This window comes from Linepithema humile, chromosome 8, assembly GCF_040581485.1.
Source record: "Linepithema humile isolate Giens D197 chromosome 8, Lhum_UNIL_v1.0, whole genome shotgun sequence".
Classification (NCBI taxonomy): Eukaryota; Metazoa; Arthropoda; class Insecta; order Hymenoptera; family Formicidae; genus Linepithema; species Linepithema humile.
The window spans coordinates 11057441-11081698 of record NC_090135.1 but is presented as its reverse complement, the minus strand read 5'-3'; the positions used below and the strand labels follow the sequence as shown (position 1 = coordinate 11081698).

The following is a 24258-nucleotide window of genomic DNA, read 5'->3' as shown; positions in this document are numbered from 1 at the left end:
GAACAAATAATATATTCAAAATGGTAATGCTTTGCTTCGACGTTTCTATGATTAATTTGCACTTTGCTGATTATTTGTTGTTCCAAATAATAATTTGTGCATTTCTTTATTGTAAAGCTTCGATCAATTTAATTAAACTGCATGCCAGGCTGTAATTAATTATCATGATGTATCTTTATTATTTTGTTATAATTATTTGTTATAATAATGCTTTGCGTTATTTGCTGAAATCCAATATCTTGACCACACACATTTGCGTTCCAATTTTAATTATATTGATTAATACGACATAAACGTATCTTTTTAAAATAATGTGCATAAGCGCTTGAAAAAGAAATTATTGACCCCAAGATACATTCTGTGATACATGATCTTATAATTCTCATAAAATAAGTTTTAATTACGAAAACATAATACACACACACACACACACACACATATTAAAAATTTAATCACACATTAGTGTAATTAAACTCATATTTCTTCCATCGTATCGCAAAATTTGTTATAAAAAAAAAAGAAAGTTAAATACTGTTTTATTATCACTATTAATTTATCAATTTTTCTCATCCTAAATTTTTAATTTACTTGTACTTATATATAAATATATTTAACATAAAATATAAAAAATGATCTTACGATATAATTATCGCAGACTAAAATTACAAAATTAAATTTTATTTATATTGAAATCTAAATTTACGTTTATTGCATTGAAAATGAGTATAAAATGATGCAATTATAATCGCGGACCAGGATATTCTCCTTTAGTAATCATGATGTCGTTGTATTCAAAACTGAAAGGATTGAAGCGTACACGTGTCGCAATTAAATTCCGGCGGACGATTATTGTTCGGACAGCCGCAAACCGTTGACACGGGGCACAGGTTAGACAGAATTGATTGACGCGTAGAGTGGTCTAGATTAATTTCGTAGCACGAAAATATTCCAAATTTTAAAGTCCTTTATTGGGATATTTATATTACACTTCAAAGCTGTGTAAATAAATTGGCGAATTTAATCCAAAATGTAATAAAAGAACCTTTATTTACGCTTTCGAGCGTTAATATGTGGTTTTCAGTCAGTGCCATTTATTCCTGATTTTGCTGAAATATCGGGTTACATAACAAATAAATCTTTAAAAATTATTTCACTATTAAATTTGATAATAATTGTTTGCGTAATAAATAAACTATTATGGAATTCGAAACATTATGGTTTGATAAGAAATCGCAAATATTTCCAAGTGTTAAAATTATTATTTACATCTTATCATTAGTTGTTAAAAAAAGCTATGCTGTGAAAACAATTTGCACGATTTTTACATTTACTACAGTTTTTTAATTACCATTAAAAGAAACATTAAAAGCCGTAACGAGAGAACGTTCCAATCTACAAACAAGTGGTTCAATTCGAGTTTGGAAATTTCATAGATTGGAAGTATCGATACGACTCTCGTTCATTAAAGAAAGTTGAATTACATCGGTGGATTAAACCTTGTGGGGAAACCTCAAAGAGAACACTTGGGGTTTATCACTTTTATAAAGTTCCATATGATGTCACGTATTTCATTATATAAAGAGAGCAGTTATTTTTAGGAGAATTTCTCAAACATCGAAATCCCATTATTTAGCCCCTCGAAAGAAACGCCGAGTAATTTCGAATGTCCAACTGAAGTTTGTAAAAAAGGTAAACCCTCGAGAATATTTCGCCTGAGTATCTCAAGGAATCAAGAAAAAAAAACAGGAGAAAAGTTTTCAGCACTTCTGCAATATTTATCAAGGACAGAAAAGAAAAACAAGGCATCGCAAATTATTGAAGAATTCGCACTGCAATGTATTCCATATGCCGACACTCCACATGAGTAAACACTTTGATTTGCGCATTATTATTATATCCGATTAAATTTTTATAGATAGAATAAACAATAAGTAACATTAATACAAAGTTTGTGATAACATTTTTCGTGCTGGAAAGCACATTATTATTGCGCAATGCTGAAAATATATATCTTCTGTAAATACCTCGCGATATGTCATTAAAAATATATGCCGCATTTTAACACAAGTACGACACAAAGCAGCACTTAGGCTGGACGAAATAAATTGTACGATAGAACGAGCTATCGATCTCTGTTACGTCACATTACTCATCGAACAATCAAACGACTTTGATGCAAGAGCGATACAAGGAAGCCTATTTTGTTAAATTTTTCATGAAGCATCAAAAATTAATAGGTTTAAGCTATAGAATAGCTTGGTTAGAATAAAAGAGAGAAAAATGTGTGACACACATCGCGCATTGGATGTAATAGCGGAAGAAATGAGCTGAAATTACGTTGGAATTGAACAGAAAAGCTATTGTGAAGTGATATGGACGGTCCTTCGGTATCTGTCGAATTTTCGTTATTACAGTACCATTTTATTGATCACTCTCAGTTCTCCTATTTTTCTTGTGATTAATTCTTTCAATAAATTTATTCTTAATTTATTAAATTTATCAATTTAATTTCTACATCTAGTTACTATATTCTTTCCGATCAGTATCAACGTACAATTATAATAATACCTATTTCATAATAACATCTAGTTAAAATATGTTAAAATAATTAATTATGTTTTTAGAAAACTTTTTTTTTTTTTAATATATGCTCTTAAATATTTTTCCTGATTTTATCTTATCAGAGAGAGGAAAAGAGAATTTCTGTATTGTCTGAATTCTATTTTGTTATAACTTTTATCGCAACTCAAGTAAAATTTATGAGAACCGTGTAGAGATGCGAAGAAAGGGTTATTCTCAAGAATTTATCGTTCAGAATATTATTTAATAATAAGATATTATATATCTCAAGAAGAATGCTTCCACGTTACAGAGTAATCCAAATTCCTCGCATTTCTTTATATCTACGGACGCATTAGCCAAATTGAAATCAATTTTTGTGGCGCTATCTTTAACATATTTGTTGTAATATATTTTTCTTAAGCATAAAGAGATGGTAAATTTTCTCTTATGCTAATATTTTTCAGACTAATAGAACACATTATTATATTCAGGTTTTGTAAAAAAATTATTGCAAAATACAAACAATATTGCGTGAGATCTTTAAGCTTTAACTGAAATGCGTGGAGAAAAGTTCAACGTGTAATTTAGATAAAACAGAAAAACATATACTTTAGCTTTAATTAATTAGTGCACGAGAGAGCTAAACGTTTGCGAACGCTTTGTAAATGTATTATGCTACGTAAATGCATATTGCATTGTTACAAATAATGTATTAACGATTCCTCGTGCAACTCATGCGCAACGAATTATGCAAATAACAATTCCTAGTAAAGTCCAATTTAATTATATCGGGTGCCACGAGAAGGCACTAGAATTATACATTTTTTATACAATTCGTATAACTATTCCCGTGGGGACGTCCGCGATTTATATTCTGGACAAATTTAGCTGTGAAATTTATTTATCGTCACGGAGCATCGAAATGACATTCATTGTACCGTCATATCGGTGGTTAATCTATTGTTATCGATCGGCGGCACACATTAATTAGTAACGAGACACGCGAAGGCGTAATGTGTAACGTTCTGCCCTCCCACAATGCAAATGCATTTCATCGCTCCCTCGTAGACCGGGCATGTTAAATACATTTTATTACTTATATCGACGGCGAAAGTCATTATAAAGCGCTAATTAATTGGTTTATGTTATGCGATATCTCGTATCAATTACGCATTAAAAAGGATCATAAAATAATATGCGACGATAATCACGTCGTTAATATTCATTTCTACAATTGCAGGATTTCTTGCACTGGCAATCAATATAAAACGACGGAATAAAAAAAAACTTTATAAATTATTATATGAATTTTTAAAAATAAGAATAATACTGTTCCACAATAGAATTAGAAGTTTTGAATAATTTAAGCTTTCTACAAAAATATGACAAGTTTTGCTAAATTGGATTAACCGCCTCGAATAATTTAGAATTGTATTATTGTTCAAATTTTCAATTTGTGTAATACGATCTCAACACTCTTCAGCTTTTTTGAATATATATTCCTCCCCGCCCTTTCTCAAATAAATTATACATGCATTGAAAATATTAAAATTTCGAAGCGTACAAGTTTTCAGCGATTAAAAACGCCAATATTCGCAATATCAACGTTGCATATCTGCCTTTAGTCATTAATCGCAGACAAACAAACGATTATCCGTGTATACGTATATCATGAGTTCGTCAATCACAGTGCGCACCATTCCGCTAGTTTATATGTAAAGACGAGATAAATATTAAAAACATATAACAATAATTATTATTCGTGCATTAAACATCCTCTTGTTTAAAACATTAATAAACGCATCCTAGCATTTATTCAGAAGTATACCATTTAATTTATACAATATAATATAATACATAAAATTTCAAAATTTAATATTTATTATAAATAATTGTAGCATCTCTGTTTGAAACTGTATCGTCAAGCAAATAAAGACGCAGATAAATATTGTTGTTTAAACTGCTGTTTCCAATTTGGCAAATATAACAATTCAAATTTAACGTTTTATATATTGTCGTAGTCAAATAAAACTTTTCAAAAATAAATATCGCGTCAGAGATTTATTAATCGATTTATGTACAACGAAACCTTGAACTTAACATTTTCAATCGTAAAAGAGAGAAATAAATTCCGTGACATTAAATCTGTTCCTCTCTGCAAAATACAAAGTAAAAATATTTCCATTGTGCTAAATAACGCTAAATTTCGATTTAACAAGTGTTGAAGATGGCTAAAAGATTAGCGGAAAAATTTACTAAGCATTAAATTAAAAAAAATAAAGATTATAAGCAAATGACAACCAGCTTGGCTTTGAATCCTCATTTTGCATCACATTTTTTATTTTATTTGTACAAAGCGGACGGGCTAGCTAGGCAGACGTAAAGAAGGAAGAGAGAAGATGAGTGAAAGAGAAAGATTGATCGACAACGTACAATTATGATCGTAGCGTTGTCAAATCATTGAAATTAATTACAATATAATTATACACAATTAGAACGAATATTAATTATAACAATAAATATAATAAATAAATTTGTTCATTATTACCTTCTGCTCGACTTCATCATTGATCCGAACACTCATTCGTATTAGATATGATAAGGTCGATTAGAAAACCCGATTAATTAGAATCGCGCGCATTAATTAATGCAATATGATATATGTAATTAAATATCAGTCCACATGACATCTGCATGACACTTCCGATATTTGTAAGCGGATACGTTGAACAAATAAATAATACGGTACACGACGATTGCACACTATTGACTTTCTTTATGCACACCGTGTTTAATACTGTGATATTCGAAGCATTCGTATCACGCAAGAGCTACTCTTGGCGCCGATACGCAGTGTCGTCACATCTGCAACGCGAGATACATCGACTGTGAACCGAAGCTATGTCATTCATTAATGACTAATTAATTTTATATTGATACGAATCTGCAAAATAAATTCATTGTTTTATATAGTACTCCGATCTGCGAGAAAATATTTCTTGCGTTTATAACACATTTCAGGTAAAGAAGAATATATTTTTAACATATTATTATAATCTCTGTCTTATCTATGATACTAATAATGCAAGTTTTATAAATTTATACAGTAAAAGCTAATTCAAATGCATATATATTTGTTAAATAACGTTCACAAACTAAGCGCCCAAGAGGCGCTTAACGAAATATCCCGGGAAAGCGTAAACACCGCACGCTACTAGCAACACGAATAGTGTGCATGTAAAGCAGCATATTATTCGCCATTTGTAATAGCGACAAAGAACAAAGCAGCATGCTCTCCATGGATTGCGAAACCAAGAGAAGGAGGTATCGGGTCGCCTGGAAAACATAAGCATAATAATTAGTAATTGGAAATATTAAATAACAAGAGGGCGTTACTTTTGCCAAAACAATATTTAAATAATCATATTTTAAGATTTGCAAAGATAATACCAACTTCTCACTTCAAATCGCTTCTAAATATTGCAATTATATTTTGTTTAAAATACCTCATTAAAGTCTTTAAATTTTCTTTGATAAATTGCATCACTTAAAATAATGCGACTTTTTCTTACCAAAGAGTAATATTGCCTTTACATTGGCAAATTAGGATAGGAAATAAATCAAAGAGGATGAAAAGAGATAAACCTTGGAGACGGAAGATTTAGGGGCGGATCTCGTCCTTTGCCTGCCGGTTGATTGTCTGCATCTACTGCTCGCAATACAGATATTTCCAGTTCACCTTTGCCCTAAAAAAGGTACATAAAATAAAATGCAATTAATTATATCAAATAATTAACCACCAAATTAAACAATTGCAACAGTCTTGTTTTAGTTTTATTTTTGCAGATTTTTTCAAATATTCCTCTACACTTCACAGCACATCAAGAAAGTTTTACTAAGCTTCCTCCCTTTTGGTATTTTACCGCTTGAATGTACTTTCCAGTGGCAATGCTGCGCGCGAATGGCCACCAAGCTCTAGTTCGCGTAACTTTGAATAAATTCATCGTGGGTAACTGCGGTTCGAGTAATTTTAGCGTGCAGTTTTTGGAGTTCGAACTGCCCCGCGGCATTCTCGATAAGTCCAATGTTAACTCTCCTGCAACACGTTCATTAATCTGTAAGAGGACGCGCAAGGTTTATGTAATATATCATAAACGGCGTTAATTATAATCATAAATTTTATGTAGTACGCGCGCATAATTTTTCAAATATACATTTCTAAATACTATTCCTAAAGCTTGTAACTTCTTGACAATCGCAACGTGAATTGGAACTTTAAAAACTGACGCAAATTTTTTGAATTTACCTGTTTACGTAATATTCAAGCTACATTAAAAATAAATATTAGCTATTATATATAAAAAATACATTTGCATATGTCATATAGAGTTTCGCGTACAAAATACCGTGTTATCTAATGATCGATCGACAAACGCTCTCATAATAAACTAAATTGATGATTTTTACCTTTTTATTACTTATATATAATTGTACAGTTTTTGTTATTATTTTTATTACCTAAAAAGTCATCTGATGAGAAATGATCACTGTCCCACACTTGTAAACGAAGCTTGCACGGCAACTTTTCTTCCGTCTCATGCCTGGCAAAAATTGACATCCTTCTGCGCGCTATCATGACATTCTCGCCCTTCGAATACATAATTCGAAACACGAATCTCCAATTGAAGTTGCCCTCGCCGTTTAGAGAATTATAGTGAATGTCAGTCTTTTGAAAGTCCTCGTACAGAATCCATCTACGCAATATTTCAGGCTGGCTTTTTAGACTCAGCAATAATAAATCGATCGACTCACTCTACTGCAAAGTCGGATATTTTGTTGCGATGCAATTAAAGCCCATTGCTTTTAAAATATAATTACATCAAATTTTATTTCGGTTAATTGAGACTGATAATTAATTACTGCTATATTGGATTTTTGTCTAAAAAAGCGAGAAACAAGTGAGCAATTTATTTCTGTGAAAAAAATTAAAGCGTTAAAATGACGTGACCATTAAATATATTGATTTCGTCACGTATATTGATGTTTCAGCAATTTGGGTAAATTTAGATTGTCGTTTTCATTATGCGCCGCGTTTTAAAGGTCTTCGTATAACTTCGAGAAAATATTTTTCTCCGTCGTTTTTTTTTTTTTGCGATGGCATACCCTTTGACGTAAATGTCGGAGCACTTCTCTCCGGTGAGAAATTGGCTCTCGACCAGCGGTACGTCCTCGGTATTCCAAACGATCACGCGAATTTCATATTCCTCCGGTGTTGGTGGGGCGATGTTGACCGCCGGTTTCGGCGGTAATTGTCCGATTTGAAACATATCGATCCACATCTCCAGTTTGCCCTGATCGGAATTGGAATTGCAGCTATAATACCATTGGCTTTTGTACTTAGAGAGAGAGAGAGAGAGAGAGAGAGAGAGAGAGAGAGAAAGAGAGAGAAAGAGAGAGAGAGAGAGAGAGAGAGAGAGAGAGAGAGAGAGAGAGAGAGAGAGAGAGAGAGAGAGAGAAAGAGAGAGAGAGAGGGAAAAGCAATTTTGCATAAACAGACTCCTCATATTTTAAACGATACTTTTCTTCAAAAAAATTTATACATTATAATTTATATTAAAAAAAATTACTTAACAGATAAAATATTTGCATACGTAAATTTCTTCTTAAAAGTTAAATTTTTTGTTTATAAACTAATGTCAAAAGCATATTATTATTCTATTCTATTTTTAATTTGCACAATTCTGATTTGTCTTCTTTTTTTTATTTATGTAATTAAGAAGAAAAAAAAAACTAATCTGGTAAAGTGTGTATGTAATTAAGACATATAAAGGCGGCTTTTTCTTCGCAAGACAACAACATGTCTGTATGACGATCACGTTTTCCACGGAGCGGAGTTACTTTTCACGGTAAGACGGTGTATTTCGTATTACCTGCTCGAGACCGGGCCGCTTAGCGTTGAAAAGCGGCCGTCTCTCGACGTGCTCCGGCACCAAAGTGCATCCACAGATAGGGAAGTCTTGCCAACGATGAAGCACGTTCAAGGCCATGTATTCTTCTCTGTCTGTCAGCACGCATCGATCATTTAGCATAAATTCGCTGAAGGATTACTTCGCTTTAAACGTGGACGCGCGCGCGTGAAATGTAACTTTATATAAAGATTATCCATTACAATATGATTCAATGTGAAAAGGCCAATCTATCTTAAGGGAGCCTTCCTGTAGGACTTTTCTTTAATTAAAACTTCTTTTATTATCTTTGAAAAATTCTTTTAAGGAGAACAGCGATGTGTGTTAAATATCATTTAAATAACATTTAAAAAAGTGAGAATTTTTGTTGAGATAATAATTTTCCATTATGTGATTGCCATTTGAATTTTCTATCTAAATTGTGAACTATAATCGAGCAGAGTACAACGTGCATCATTTCAATCCATCTATGTCGCACATCTCTCTTCATCCGTTGATGTCACACAGATGCAAATTTTCACAGCTGATTGCTCGATTTGTTTGAATTATCAGTATTTTATGAGACAGAAAGGAATTTGATCTGCTCTCCAAAAATTTGAGAATAATAGTAAAATTTTTATGATGACATCAGTTAAAAACAAAAATTTTTGATGTTAATTAATATTAATGTATTGAAAGTTGCGTTTAGAAGTGTATATTATACATAAAAAATTTTGAATATTTATTGGTGCAAATTTACATCTGCATTATCTAAACAAATTAATATATTATTATTTATACATTATTACATAATCATTTAGCGATTGCATCGTATAATTCACAATCAGCAAAGTATTACGTACCGATTTCGCCTTCGCGTTCGATCACAGCGTGAAAGGGAAATGTGTGCTTGCCAATCTTAATTTCGCGTTCGCTGTATTCCGGTGACGGCAGATTGTTTCTTCTGCAGAGGTGCTCCAGGATCCGCGTTGGCCTCTCGCGATCGCGCCAGACGTTATATCCGGCGGTGCGGTAGACGTTCGCAATCCCGCAGTGCGCCCGGTGCCGGCTGTAGAATCGATTCTCGATGTCGATTCGCGTCTCGCCGATCAGATCGTCCGCCGTTGTTGCGTCAAAATCCCACACTTGAATCGTCAGCATGTAATCCTGCGGGAAACTCGCCTCGATCTCGAACAAACTGCCGGATAATAAAATAACCGCTTGAAGATAATAGCAATAATAAAAATATCTTGCAGCATTCTTTATATTGTTTTATAAAAAGATGCACGCTTCAGCTGAAGATCGAATCTAATTCCGTTTTTATTTCACCATCAGAGACTATCAGTTTATTAACAACTCTATTTTTCAAAAAGAAAAGAGAATCAATCTGTCAACAAAAATAACATTACTCATACTGTAATCGCTGCAACGTTGCGCGGAGCAACGAAAAAAAACCCGATTGTGCAGCAGCCTAGTAGCTGTGAAAAATCGACACGCACGGATGCACAGATGGATATCGATAAAACACTGCCCGATAACGGCCGAAGGGCGAAGGACTGTGCCGCGACGTGCCTCAAAAAAGACGCTACGATGGCTTTTTGCGAAACCTTACCGGCCAAACGTGGGGTTCAATTGATTGGCTATATAATTCTTCCTGTCACTGATAGAATTTTTTCCCAGCCGCACGTAAAGATACGGGTCGGACTTGCCGCTGAGGGGATCCTTCGGTTGTAAGTTGATGCCTGTGCGAAAAGCAAATTTACTATCCGGGTTTCCGCCGACTCGCCGTAAGATTATGAAGTGCGTCGGGAAATCCCACGAGTAAAAAACAGGGAGGATCTTTAAATCGTCCTTCAGCTCTTCTTGATAAGAAAAAAAAAAAAAAATACATAAAAGATGTCTTCTATAAAATCACATGCGTTTGTTTTCTGGCGTTTTCAATTCTTTGATAAATCCGAGGTTTACTTTCACTTGGTAAAAAATGTCCGCTTTAAAGCCATTTGCCACGGTTTTGGGAAATAAATGTTTCGGCAGTTTTTAGCTCCACGCGCGCATTTTTCTTTCTCGAAAAATGTAAAAGTTATTAAAAACGGACAGGACATGAAACAGTGTTATTAAAAATTGAACCTTTCCATTCCGATGCGCGTAATATAACCGGAAACTAACCTTTTACGATATATACTCTAACGAGGAATTTAACAGGCTCTTGAGGCGGATAATCGCTGCACAGACCATTAGCCGCGTCTCTCCCGCTTCTCGTTTTGCATGAAAGATTATCAGGATGCGGCCATCGATATATGGAAATGTGTCCCTGAAAGAAGTAAAAAATGTTGCATTTGACATAGTAATTAATTAATTGAATGAGAGAAAGCTTCAATAAATCGACAGGATTTAAACGTTACATTTTCATTGTCTACATTTAATACTTTTAAATCAAAAGATTTTTAATAATTCGTCATTTCACAATATACAAAAAAAATTATAACAATTATGAAAATTGTAGAAAATATACTGGCTTATAAATATCTCAATTTAATTACATTTATTTCAATTTTCGTATAATTTTGTTTACGGCAAAAAATTATTACATAAAATGTGATTGAAAGAAAAATAATTTTATCGTCTTATATAAATTAATTTTCTGCAAAACCTTAAATTTGCCAGCATAATTATCTCCGGCCTGGTCGAGACGCATGCCCTTCTTGCCACGCCACAACTCGAAAGTATCCAGTCGATCTCGAAAGCCCTCAAACTGCGGCTGCATCTCTAATTCCGTAGAATAGATCTAATTTCAGTCTGAGCGTTGAAGTTTGAGCAAATGCATTAAAGCGTACTTTGAACGTCGCTACGGGCTTGCGCTGTAACGCTGCTGCGATTCCCAGTTCTCTATATCTCTCCTCCTGCAAATTCAACATGACGCGATAATTTGCATTATCAGGCGTCTCGGATGATTGGCTGCAGTCAAGATTCGTGTTCTACATAATTATCGTCAGCACCGGCTCATTTATCAGCAATGCGATTTGCGTATGCTACGGGAAATGAAGCTGACGTTCTAAGGAAGTCAAAGATTCAAGATTACAGATCGAGGAACTCGAACAGGAAGTCGTGAGTTCTAGAATCGACGATTTCAGATTCAATTTATAAAATTTAAAAAATTTTGAGAAAACAGAATTACGCGTATATCGCTGTACTCATAAAAATTCAAGTTATATTGATAAAGCTAAATCTAATTGTAAGCACGTGAACATCTAAGTAGCTAAACATTTAAGTGTCTAAGTTGGTAAACTGCTGCACATTAATCTGCTGAACGTTTAAGCAGCTGAGCAACTAAGCAATTAAATTTCTGAGTCTCTAAGCAACTGAGCACCTAAGCAGCTAACATGTAAGCGATTAAATTGCTAAATTGCTAAGCAGTTGAACAACTAAATATCCAAGCTTAGTTAAGCTATAGTTATCGAGCGTCTTAGCAAATAACAATAGCATTTAATTATTTAATATATAAGCAATTGCGTTGACGATCTAATATTAAAAATTCCTAAAAAAATAACAATAAAAAGCGAAAAATTTAAAAATCTCTAATAGGAAAATACATGGAAATGTTCCCTTCGAATTTAATAAATTTTTTATATATTGTAAAACAATAAAAATTCAAAGACACATATATTTCACTAAAATTTTTTCGCTCGTTTACAGATTAAAACAAATCCGTGAAACTATTTCAGTATATCTGATTTAAACAAATAGCGTTAAAATCGTGAAATAAAAAAGTATTTTAGATAAAAATTTTGTGATATTGACTTTTCTTAATATTCAGAAACCTATTTCTAATATTTTTTCATTTTTTGCTGTTGTTTGAATGAAATTAAAAAATTTTAATTAACTTTGAGAGATTTTAATTAACTTTGTTTTAATCCTTAAACGTGTGACATAAAAAAAAGAACACTTGTATACGTTTTCCTATTAATACAGAATTTAAAGATTTATTAGTTTTATTTGTCTGCATTAACAAATTTTGAAAGAGGAACGATAAATGATTGAACGGTAACTTCTTTCTCTTTGAACTTAGTTCTAATTACACTCGACGTACCTGAAGAGAAGCAAAATATTTACTCCACCAATCTAGAGTTTCGTCATCGTCGTCTTCGTAGATTTCCATCTTCTTTTTCTTGGCAAGAAACGCAAATTTTAATATCCTCTTTATGATTTCAAACAGTCTCTTCAGTCTAGAGTGGACGTCTGTTCCTGCCATTCTCTTATACGCAATAAGACCTTTGCTCTCCTCTTTCGAGGGACTATAATCGATCGGCAAGGGCACTATTTTCACAAGTAAAATAAAAGCAATTTTGTATTCTCTTTCTTCAATTTTCGAACTGAATAAAAATTTAATATGTAAATGATTCACTAACACACTGTCGCCGGTTGCCACTTTTCCAACTGGAATTTCAGCACAAATTTTGATCCATATATTTGCGCATCGTAATCCTTCTCGGTTATTAATTGCTGCAGGAACACGTGGATGCTGGGGATAATGCAGATCCCGGCATACTTGAAGCAGCCGAATCCGCGGGAATCGTAAGCCTTTATGGTGATGCTCGGATAGTAAATGTCGAGCTCTGGCATTTCCTTGATGATTAATGCATTTTAGAGCTGCCATGCGTTTTCTCGCCGTTAGTAATATTACACGAGTTTATTTTACCTAATCGCCAAGATAATCAACGTTGAAAGCTACGGTAAAGCTACGGTGAAAAAGGTAAAACCCAACAATCGCGACCTTAATTGAATTTTTGCTGAAAAAAATTATAACTTACCAGATCTTTTAAGAAATTTATTAAAAATTTACCTCCCTTTGATAACTTTCTTTTTTAATTTCACACGCGCTACGCTAATTAAACGAAGTTTGCTTATTAAGAATCTTTGTAATTACCATCTCGATCATAATATGCCGTTCTTCAAAGTTGCTGAATTTCTTGGCGTTCTTCATCACCTCCGACTTCACGTGCACTCCGGCGCACTCCACTATAATTCTCGGTTTGCGTACCGGCATATAGTTTATCTTCCTCATGTCGCGAACACCCCAAAAGATCACCTCCAGTCTGTAGTTCGCCATTCTCGGCCTGATATCAGGCGGAATGCTGTAAATCTTATCCTCCGCTGACATGCTCATCGGAACGTCCAAAATCTCTTTATCCTCAGTCTGTTTTGGTATATGCAGGGAGATATTACTAACACTGTTAGGCTGCTATTTCCGAACAAATACATAGAACTGGAAAACTCAAACAGATTTAGTTACACAAAAATCTATTATTTCAATTGATACAAAAATTATATAAAGCAATTTAATGAAAAGATTTCTTATTTCTTTCCGAAATTACATCTCATTGTAAAAATATTATTTCGTAGGTCAAAACAAAAAGATTTTACATAGATTATTTGAAAAATTATTTCAAAATTTAAATCTTTTATAAAAACATTGTGTAACTTTTGTATTGAGTGTTAATAAAAATGAAATATTTTCTACGCCGTTTTAAAACTGTGTGATTTTTTAAATCTATGCGTTTGTTTTAAACTAACTAGTTTCCATGACATTCTAATTAGTATTCTATGTAATATGTATATTTTATCAAGCATAGCGTTAAATTTTATGACCACATTCTTTTAAAATCGAGAAATAAGAATGGACCATTAAATTGAATGTATCGTATGAAAAGAATGAGAAATAATAGAATGTGCCGGAACACTATCTATAGCAATTCTCCCGAGAAGAAAATCAATATCTCACCTCTATCAGTTCAAAAGCGGCGAGGACCGAGCCGGTGCAATCTCTTTGCGACTGGAACTTGTACCATTTTAATTTCGGCGGAAAATCGGGCGGCGAGTAAGTTTCTGTTGCGAGTTTCACTAATGGCACTGCGATACACCTACCGCAAAATTCTTTCGTGCCCTGCATTATTTTCAGCGCAAAAGACATGTAGCATGTAAATGTGGTTATAATAATTCAGAATCTCTTTGTGCTCAAAATTTAGGAATAATCTTATCTATATACATTAATAGAATTATGTGTACTTAGTTAATTTTAACGTTTATTTTATATTTACGTTTCGTTAATACATTTTAATTTAATTTTAATATATAAGACCGTTTGATAGATTTTTTAAGATGCAAGGTTTCTGTTTTTAAAAATATAGCCGTAAGAAATTCAACGGATTTACTGCTTTACTTACATATAAATCCTGATCGAAAGCCTGTAAAGCGACTTCGGGCGGTGAAGATTTAATATACTCCTTAGTGCCGTGCAAGACAACCGAAGGAAAAACCAGTGTCTGATCCCAAAATGGATCTAAACTTTGTCTTATCACCTGCAAACATATAGAATTAGACGTGTTATTTATTTTAAAATTTAATGGCTTAAATTTTGGTTATTTATATATATTTTACTTTCTAATAAATATATTTATATATATTATACTTTCTAATGTTTAAAATTACTTTTATCTATTTTATATTATTATTAATTTATTTTGTTGAAACGTTTGTATGTTTTTATAATAGAATACAGTTGTTGCGCATTAATATCTAGCGTTTGACTCCTTTAAGCTCTTATAATTTTATTTTGTGTGTAATATTTTGTGTGTTAATATTTTCATTACATTGTAATGTATTTTAAATTTTAATATATTTTAACATTTTAATTATAAATATTTTAATATTATGTTGCACGTGCAACATTAACCATATTGAATCAACGTTATTTTCACGTATTATTGTTTTAATTGAGATACAGATCATAAAAATATTATAAATTTTGCAGTATATTCCGCAGAAATCTTACGATATCGTGTTCATAATTATTAGTATTGCATACATGCACACATAGTGATCATAACATGAAGTAAAATTAGGCGGTAAAAAGGAGAAATCATATTTTGAAAATTATATTGTAGCATTTTATGAATTCAACAACCGCGAGGGTAAAATTTGCATAGCTTACGTCATCATCTTAAAAATAACTCACTTGCGTGGAAGCCGTGTATCCCTGAAACGCAACACGTACGAAAGAATTCAACAAGCCGGAAGTGTCCATTCCCGGATCGAAGCGACCTTGAAATACATGAGCTCGCAATTGGAACGTCTGCAATGACATCGAAATTCATCGTCGTGTTTTTTTTTTATCGCATACGTTAAGATTTGTAGCCTCGCATCGTCCATCGAACAATCAAATTCTTATCTATATTTGTATCATATTTGGTAAGTTATGCGTGCGTTCAACGTCTTGCCGAGCTCGTTTTCGTCGTTATCTCACCGAGGACTGATTGTATTCAATATACTTCGGGAAGGTATCGACGGCCCCGCTGTGATCGATTTCGTAACCAGGCGGAATTGCGCTCCAACATGCAGAGGCGTATCTCGCGCTGCCGAGCCACAAGAATACTTCGATCTTGCAGGCGGTGTACTCGACAGCTTCGTTTTCCGGATTTCCGGGGAAGAGATTGACTCGCCGGCCGCACTTCTCGCCCATCTCGGCGGCTTCCTCAGAATAGATTATCTCTTCGGCGGATAATCGCGAATAAGCGACGCGTTTCGCGCCAGCAATCATCCAGATAAAGGCGTCGGGAAGACTGTGCTGAGGCTAATTGAACGAAAATAATCGGTGAAGTATTGCTTGGAATTAAAACTGTAGCGAAAATTCAAGACGATTTTAAATCACTCATGAAATTGTACAATAATTTTAATGTTTCCCGCATTTCAAGAATGTAAATTATATTAATTTTTTCGCATGTTGTCAGTAAATTCATTTGTGCGTACTATTGTTATAACTTACATCTTCGCACAGACTTCTCAATTTTTCCAAATATTGATACGCGTGAATCATCGCGATTCTCATGTAATTGTTATTAGGAAGTTCGCCGTTGATTTTAATCCTCTTGAGAATATCCTCGATGCTTTTACGACACAAGTTTACACGGTGGTGGTCTAGTTTGGTGGTTCCACCTTCGTCTTCGTATCTGCCAGTATCCAGCACGTGCAGATAGCGCGTGCAGTGAACCTTCAACGCGCGAATCGTCTCGTTATAAGAGTCAAAGGTTATCGGACTCTCCACGGCCATGAGTACCTTTAGTTTCTCCAGTTTTGCCTCCTGGGATCAAATTAAAACGATTTCTGTATTACCTAATTCACGAAAATAGCACCTTTGGGACACGTCGAGGAATTCTGTGATATTTTAAAATACGAGCGCGACACATATTCAAATATTCAAATTATATTATATGAAATATTAAACGCTAACTATGCTAATTTAATAAATTATGATTTATTCAATTTTATATTAATTATATATTTATATTTTATATATTATAATTTTATATTTATTTGTCTAATTCTAAAATAATTTATATTTTTTACCGGCAAGATAATATTAAAAATTTACGCGTTTTGGCAGCTATTATTTTAGCTGCCAAACAAAACAAGTTAAATTGAATAAAAATTGAATAAATTATAATTCAATTTTAAAATTATGTTGTCATTTTAAAAAATCAATAATTTATGTAGTGAATAAAAACAAACCAAAAAATCCGCGATATAGCGGAGATTATTGCTGTTATGCATCCTCCATTCCACGTTCGGCCACCAGGATTTCACGTGCAGACAGGGCTTCCTGGAGCCTAAAGGCAAATAATTGTACTTGCCATCCAGAGTGCCGGTTGCTCGCGGAGTTGATTGACTTTCGAATTTCGGGGGCTTCTCCGGCGAATCGTTTACCACTAAAATCGAGAAAATAAATATTCTCTTGTCGCACGTTTGATGCTAAATGTGGCCTTCTAATTTTTTTTATTTAACTTTGATGTTGACAGAATATGTCACAGTAAATACAACGTGATTGCAAGCAATGATGATAAACTTTAAGAAATGTTATTTCCCATATCTAAAGAAAATATCTTGGAAAATATAAAATTAAATAGTATCTTTCCAGCACTCTATTAAATTGAAAAGAAATATCGTACTACGTGTAGTGATAAACCTCCTATTTTAAAATGGTCATCTTGAGACGCCGTCTTCGCGTCTACAAGTTTATTTCTGTCGCGGAAACCATCTTATAAAAATCGTAATCGAATCGTAATCGTAACGTTGAATAAAAGGAAACTACGTTATATGCTACACATTTGAAACGAAGTGTCTCAAACCGTGCGTTTCCGTTTCTATCCACGGCCACATTTAGCACGGAAAGGTCTTCTAGTATATGCGCGAGGAGAATAAAAGTCTCTATGGAGCACCTGATTGCCCATCGTTATTGTTCGCCGCGCATTGGCTCCGCGAAAATTGCCGATTGCCCGCGTTTCCCAGACTCAATTCGAAGCTGATCAATTTCGATCCGAATCGAGAACGGTCGATCATACACACGTCATACAGTACGCCGACCAGAAGGTATTCCTCGGTTGACCACAAGCTTTTCTAGATTTCAGTTTAATTCTTTTTTTTTTGTGATGTCAAAAACAGTAAAACTATGTTTGGGATCAAAAAGTCATTAATTTCAACTATTTGTGTTATTTTTTTGACTTTCCTAATTTTTCGGAAAAAATTTAATAACATTTTTTAATGAAAAAAGCATTTATTAAGAATATATTATTTTTTAAGTGTTATCGAAATTATTCTATAAGCTTCAAAACCGTATTATGTACGTCATCAGAATTATGAAACTCGCTTGAATTGCTAAAGTCATAAAATAAATTAAGATCTAATTAGATTTAATACAATTATCGAAATTATTAGAAACGTTTCGAGACGCCATGCTAAAGTGGCAAATTGGTTTTTCTCTAACACAAGTTAGTTTTAATCGTGAAGGAAACAATAACCGCGGAAATAAAGCATCTGTAGCAAATCTAATCACTTCGATAATGGGAAATGCCGGTGCTGTCTCGACTCCGATTCCGGGGGATGCTTCTGGGTCATCCATTTCAGTTTTCAGCGACAGAAGTACCCTACCGCGATACAAAGGCATCGGCGTCAAGCATTTGCTGGCGCAGCCATTCCTTTCCACCGAGTCGGATCCGTAAAAGTGGATGAAAGACGGCCCGTAAGTCGGCAGGAATCCTGTTAAAAGGCTAAATGCTATCTTTCGCGCTGCCTCTTGCAATTTCCCACGTCGCACATCACGCTCTTACATTATTACTTTCCGACTTTACTCGATCTTTGGTATATGCATTTCAGCTTGCATTACGTCGATTCGAAGGAGTAAGATAGTGTTCAACTTATACATAAATTTCCATTTTTATTATAAATAATGTAAAAATTATACTAGTCACGTTCTCCCTCGAAACTTATTGTCAGACTCAATTTGCGAATATTTGAATAAAGATAAAAAATTTATTGCGAGTTGCAAAAAATATTGAGAACAATCAGAGTTGCGCGAAGACATTTGTGTCGAATTTATTTCATCTGGAATCAAATTATGCGTTCGCTGAAATAAAGCGCGGCAAGCAGGATATTTTGTATTCTTGCCAAGAGGAGAGATTCGGTAAACTCACCATATTCTCCAGAATTCGAGACCTTCGTCATGTCTAGAATATAAACTGCCACGATGCAAGTCCGGCAACTGTCGATACGGTGTTTTATGGTGATTCTCACACGCCGGCAGAGAGCGGGGAAGATTTCCTTGAAAATGATGCCCTCGTGGAACCTCGGGGAGTACGTTTGCCATATTTCACTTGTCGATCCCTTGAAGCATTATATTCTGTAACTGTTTCGTTCGATTCTACAAGATAATCCGTTCTGAATAAATACTTTTCAATGATAGCAACAAGACAATTATCATCTGTAACATTATATACGTATGTATGTATCATGCAAGTTAAAAGCTTGTAGCTTTTAACATTTTTCTATATATAAAATAAACAAAATATTTCTAGAGCTTTTTACTATAACATTTGCGAAATTAATAGTTAATGAAAAAAAGCAATTTTTACTTATTCTTCTCTCTTTTCAATCAATAGTCAACTGTAATCGATTATAAACATCACAGGAACTTTGACATACTTTTATTCCGGCGAAAGATATTTGCACGTAGGGATTAATATTCTCAAAATCGTTTTTTCTGCACAAGTTACTCATATCCGGTAATCCATCGGCGCGATAAACGATGAAAATGTATCGAGCGCGTTGTCTGAAAGGCAGATTCTCACCTCCGATAGGCAACAATAGATTGCTACATTTCAAATAAATACATTTCACACGTTTAATACATTATTATCAGAGTTGAATATAATATCTAAATAAATTCTTGTTAAAATAAAAAATCAATTAAACTCATTCAAATTTAATTACAATTACTTTCAGAACAGAAACAAAGAATAATTATAGTATAAGATTCTAAACCAATTAGTGTAAATTACAAATATATTAATATCATATCAATTGTAAATATTAAAAGAGAAAAGTACCCTTCGATATCATCTTCACCTTCTGTTTCTGGATGCACTTTCACTCGCTCATCCTTTGTATTTACTATGACATTACATTTCACGTAACCTTTCGGACCCGCCGTCAGATCCGTTGGGTCAGTCAGCACGGCCCATTTATGATAATATTGCCGATCTATAAGTATTAATGCTATTTGTAAAAAAGTTTTTTGCAAAAATTAAAAAAAAAATTTTTTTCAAATCTTTGAAGCGACATTATTTTAAATATCTAATTATTTTTAATTTTTCTTGCAAACAAAACTTGTTATTGTTTCTCAAATATATGTATTTTTTAATTTATAAATTATTTAAATTTTTATTTTCATAAGAATCTAAGTTATCTTTTTTTTAATGGTAAATGAAATATTCTATAAAAAGCTTTAAAGTATGTTGTTTCTTTTATTTTATTTCCATATCTTTTTTAATAACCTGGCTGTTCCCACACTGTTGCGACCTCAAAGGAGACGCTTCCGTGGAATTTTAGTCGCCGAAGAAAGTTTCGTAGATATACCGCTATTGTGATGCCTGTGCTTAGCAGACTGTCCAGGTTGCACACAAAGTCAAATACGAAGTACTGCGCATTTCAAAGAGCAAAAGATAAATGTGCAAATTTAGAGATAAAATGTCGCTATCAAACATGCTAAGATAAAAATTTACATTTCGAAGAACATTTCGAAAGAACTCAAAATTCAGAATCTGTAATCTTGAGATTCCAAAGTTTTCGTATTGAAGGATTTATATTTCTAAAATACCGAAGAACTTTTCGATCTATCAAAGTTTTGAATGATATGTAGTTTAGCTGTAGTTAGCACGCGGTAATAAAAGTTTCAAAATTTATAATTTACGAATGACCAAAGTCTGCAATTATGCAAGCATTTAAAATTAGAAAAAGCAAGTTATTGTACCACATTGACGATATATTGATTAGAAAAATTCAAAGAACCCGAAGAATCAAAGAATATCAAAGATCTAATCATTCAAGAATGTGTACGCAAAATGCGAGTAATGTTTTTTATTTTCCGTTTTTTATTCAAATTTATTAATTAAATTTTTAAATAACTAATTTTTTTAATAGCTCTAGATTTTGTAGCAAAGAGTTATTATGTCCGAATGTCCAGTGTAGGGCACTAATGACGTCGCGTGATAGAATGATTTGCATATTCCAGCCATTATAATTGCGAGTCAGCCCAAACACGATTTTGACAGACTGGATAACTTCACTTCGTTGTAAACAGGATTATCGGTCCTCTCACGCATCATTGTCCTTCTCTTGCGATTGCCGACTTTGACGACGACCAGCGGATTCGCATTTTGCGGCAAATGCTTTGCCTCAAGTATAGTTACGCAAACTTGGTAAACGGAGAACTTCGGCCTGAATTTCTTGAAAGGCATTGCGGCCACAAAATCGATCGCTGATATTGGCCGCACGCCAGGTGTTATTTGCATTTGTTTAACTCGCCATTTGTTTGTTTCAGGACGTAACTCGAAACTTCGCATGCGAGGGTCCAAAATTTATACACCGCCGACACAATACAAGGCGACGGACAAAATACGAGTGCAATTCCAGTGTTCTTCGACAAAGTTTTTCATCGGTGAACTTTTCTATCTTTCTTTACGCCTTTTCGTAAAGGTTTTTTTTAAAAGCATTTTCTTTCGTACGTTCTATCTTCTTCTTGCTTTTAATATTTATTAAAAACAACATTGTCGTTTTAATACAATTAATTAAAGAAATATAAAGATACCGCAATCCAATTTATATCAAATTGTAAATAAACAAATACATTCGTTACTTCAAGAGATTTTAATACATAAAAATATGCAAATAATGAAAAGAGAGAAATCTAGATTTCGAGATTCCTAACAAGGATAGCGTAGGCAACGATACATACGTTTCATCTAACATATTCATGGCTCAATCTTTTCTTCTTCTTTTACTAAAGTACATAATTTTTATATTTTTCCAGAGTTAAATATTATATAAACGGCTAAAATCATTATTATAGCTTAAATATTATATAAGCTGCAGCAAAACAACACTCAGTTTATGTTTCAAAATGTACGCATCAAAAATATAAGTTCAAAATCAATAACAAGTAGTTTACGCAGTATATTCTAGTCGATTAATTTAATAAAAAAGTGCATTTGTAATAAAATGCATTTGCGCAAATTTTTCGCAGTTTATTCTTCTTTATTTATTAATAACAAAATACTTGGAATTCAATTTTATTGTATACAACTAAATCTGTACACGGAATATATTTTTAAATCAGAATTTTTATATATATAGCACAGACATGTATCAAATAGCAGCATCGAAAATAGATGTAGCTATGTAATTTTAACTTTCTGATTGCAGAGAGTAGTACCAAGCAGGAATCTGTAAGCATTTTTAAAAATATCACTTTTCTCTGACGGTACTGAACAGAGTCGGTAAGCACTCCGTGTAAAACAGCGGGACAAATCGACTCTCTTTTGAGCTACTTTTTTAAAATAAAATGTTCTTTTTATTGTAGAATTGTATTGTAGGATTTATTGTGCAAATTGCAAATGATATTTATTCGAGTAATTTTAAGAATATTGCTTCTGATCGATAAAATAGATGACTCTGGAATCTCTTCAAGGTATATTGACGCCAATAAGTAAGTTATCGACGTCGAAAAACATACAGTTTATAAAACTGAACTTTAGATGACATTACTAGGATGAAATGGTTTCCTTTGATTTTCCTTTTAAATACGATATGATTTCAATTAAATTAATTATTAAAACACATTTAAAATTAGAAATTTTTATAAGTGAGAAAATCTTTTTCGCCAAGTAGTAATTTTATAACATCGATAACTAATGCTCAAAAATTTCAGATGATGAAGCAGTTCGAACAGTTTAAATAATCTTATAATATTTATCGCAATCGCGATTTGAAATGTATTATAATAAAAGTACGGAGCAATTTCTTCCGCTGTTGTCTATCCTGCTTAAATTTCATCGTGCGAACGATAGCAAGATGATAGCAAAATGATAAGCATGCGTGTGACATAACGAGAATCATAAAAAATTAAAACAACTACTAACTTGCGCGTTAAAATATGTCGATACTCGCAATACAATTTAAAAAAATTGTAATTAATTCAAAGTTGAATTCGAAACAGAAATTCAGCAGTGTAAAGTAATCTAATGCTTTGACAAATAAAATTTTCTTACTCTCGACATAATTTCTTATTTATATAAAAAAATTATATAAAATTAAAAAGATAAACAATTACACATAACACACGCGTGTACAACGTAACTCTATAATCTTCAAAGAGATATCCTTCGAACACGAATGTCGTCTGGCTTTGCAAACTGCCGATATTATCTTCATCGATGATGGAAACTCGACGATTTACCAAATCAACGCGTCAGTGAAAATCTTCCTGTTCTGTATACTATCTCACAGGAATCTATTGCGTCGAACGTGACGCCTCCTCGCCGTACGAACAGTGTCGAGTCATGTGATCGAATCTACTGCAATGACATTCAGTTTGGGCCTGTGCGGGACATGGGTTATTAAGCGAGACCTGTTATTAAAGTCCCTCTCGTGCCCTGCCGCGGCTGCAGTCTGCTCTCCTCTCCTTCTCAACCTTAACCCTCCCGCCCGCCCCGCCGCTCCCTTTCCCACACCCCGGAACCTTCGCCGAACCACCTTCGAATCGGAGGAGCGGCTTTGTTGATTTAAGGCGATAATACGGGGCTGCAAGAGATTTTACATGAAAAAAGAAGCGAAAGCACAAGACCGGCGCGCTTATAATTACAGATTTGCATTGTCCCGGAACCCCCTTAAACCCTCCTTAACCATCGCCGCCTGTCAGTCTCGACGCCCTCCCCTTAACTCGGAGATGGTTCTGTAACGTAAGGGCGCGAGCACCGCGCCGCAAGGTGATCGTTAACTAGCGCGCGCGCGTTCCTAACACTTAATTATTTATTCCACTACCATGCGGTAATAGCATTTTGCTACTTCTTCCTATTAGTGCATATCTTGAATATTTACTCCATATTTCTCGTTTCTGTTCTTTTATTTCTAATATTTTGAGTTACTAAATTTCATTCAATATTAAATAATTTGTTTTTTATTTATAGATTAATGGCTTTTAATTATTTGGTACAATTATTGCATATAAAGGCATTTAATTATTTATTTATATTATCGTATATATTGATAGCGTTTAATTATTTCCACAGTTACATAATATTAAAGTTCAATTATTCAGCTTCATTATTGCATGGTGATATTATTTTACGGTTTCAAAATGATACAAATT

At 33.5% G+C, this 24258-nt stretch overlaps 1 protein-coding gene across 3 annotated transcripts; it reads right to left on the bottom strand.

The window, feature by feature from the left end:
- Nucleotides 1-394: 394 nt before the first annotated feature.
- LOC105673832 (otoferlin-like) lies at nt 395-21537 on the bottom strand. Of its 3 annotated transcripts, XM_067360124.1 has the most exons (27): nt 21179-21533; nt 20387-20531; nt 19940-20093; nt 19536-19704; nt 19028-19217; nt 18391-18593; nt 17777-17954; nt 17070-17266; nt 16327-16641; nt 15808-16134; nt 15520-15636; nt 14729-14863; nt 14287-14448; nt 13432-13701; nt 12914-13130; nt 12595-12821; nt 11342-11407; nt 11158-11292; nt 10674-10818; nt 10120-10249; nt 9371-9705; nt 8493-8623; nt 7726-7913; nt 7081-7316; nt 6486-6658; nt 6208-6308; nt 395-5898 (listed from the first exon to the last, which is right to left on the bottom strand). In XM_067360124.1, the coding sequence occupies exons 1-27, from the start codon at nt 21452-21454 to the stop codon at nt 5718-5720; spliced, it is 5103 nt and encodes a 1700-aa protein (XP_067216225.1). In that variant the 5' UTR covers nt 21455-21533; the 3' UTR covers nt 395-5717. The 3 variants fall into 3 exon arrangements, with proteins under 3 accessions (XP_067216225.1, XP_067216227.1, XP_067216226.1); XM_067360126.1 differs by lacking the exons at nt 20387-20531; nt 21179-21533 and having other exon boundaries at nt 19959-20095; XM_067360125.1 differs by lacking the exons at nt 395-5898; nt 6208-6308 and having other exon boundaries at nt 6515-6677; nt 21179-21537.
- Between the last annotated feature and the right edge of the window lie 2721 nt (nt 21538-24258).

Excerpts from the sequence above, each read along its gene's own strand:
- LOC105673832 (XM_067360124.1), bottom strand. The coding sequence starts at position 21,454 with ATGCGAAGTTTCGAGTTACGTCCTGAAACAAACAAATGGCGAGTTAAA. Across the intron at positions 14,449-14,728 it reads CTTTCGATCAGGATTTATAT|GGCACGAAAGAATTTTGCGG; the intron begins GTAAGTAAAGCA and ends AAAATAATGCAG. Across the intron at positions 10,250-10,673 it reads TAGAGTATATATCGTAAAAG|GCATCAACTTACAACCGAAG; the intron begins GTTAGTTTCCGG and ends CTTTTCGCACAG.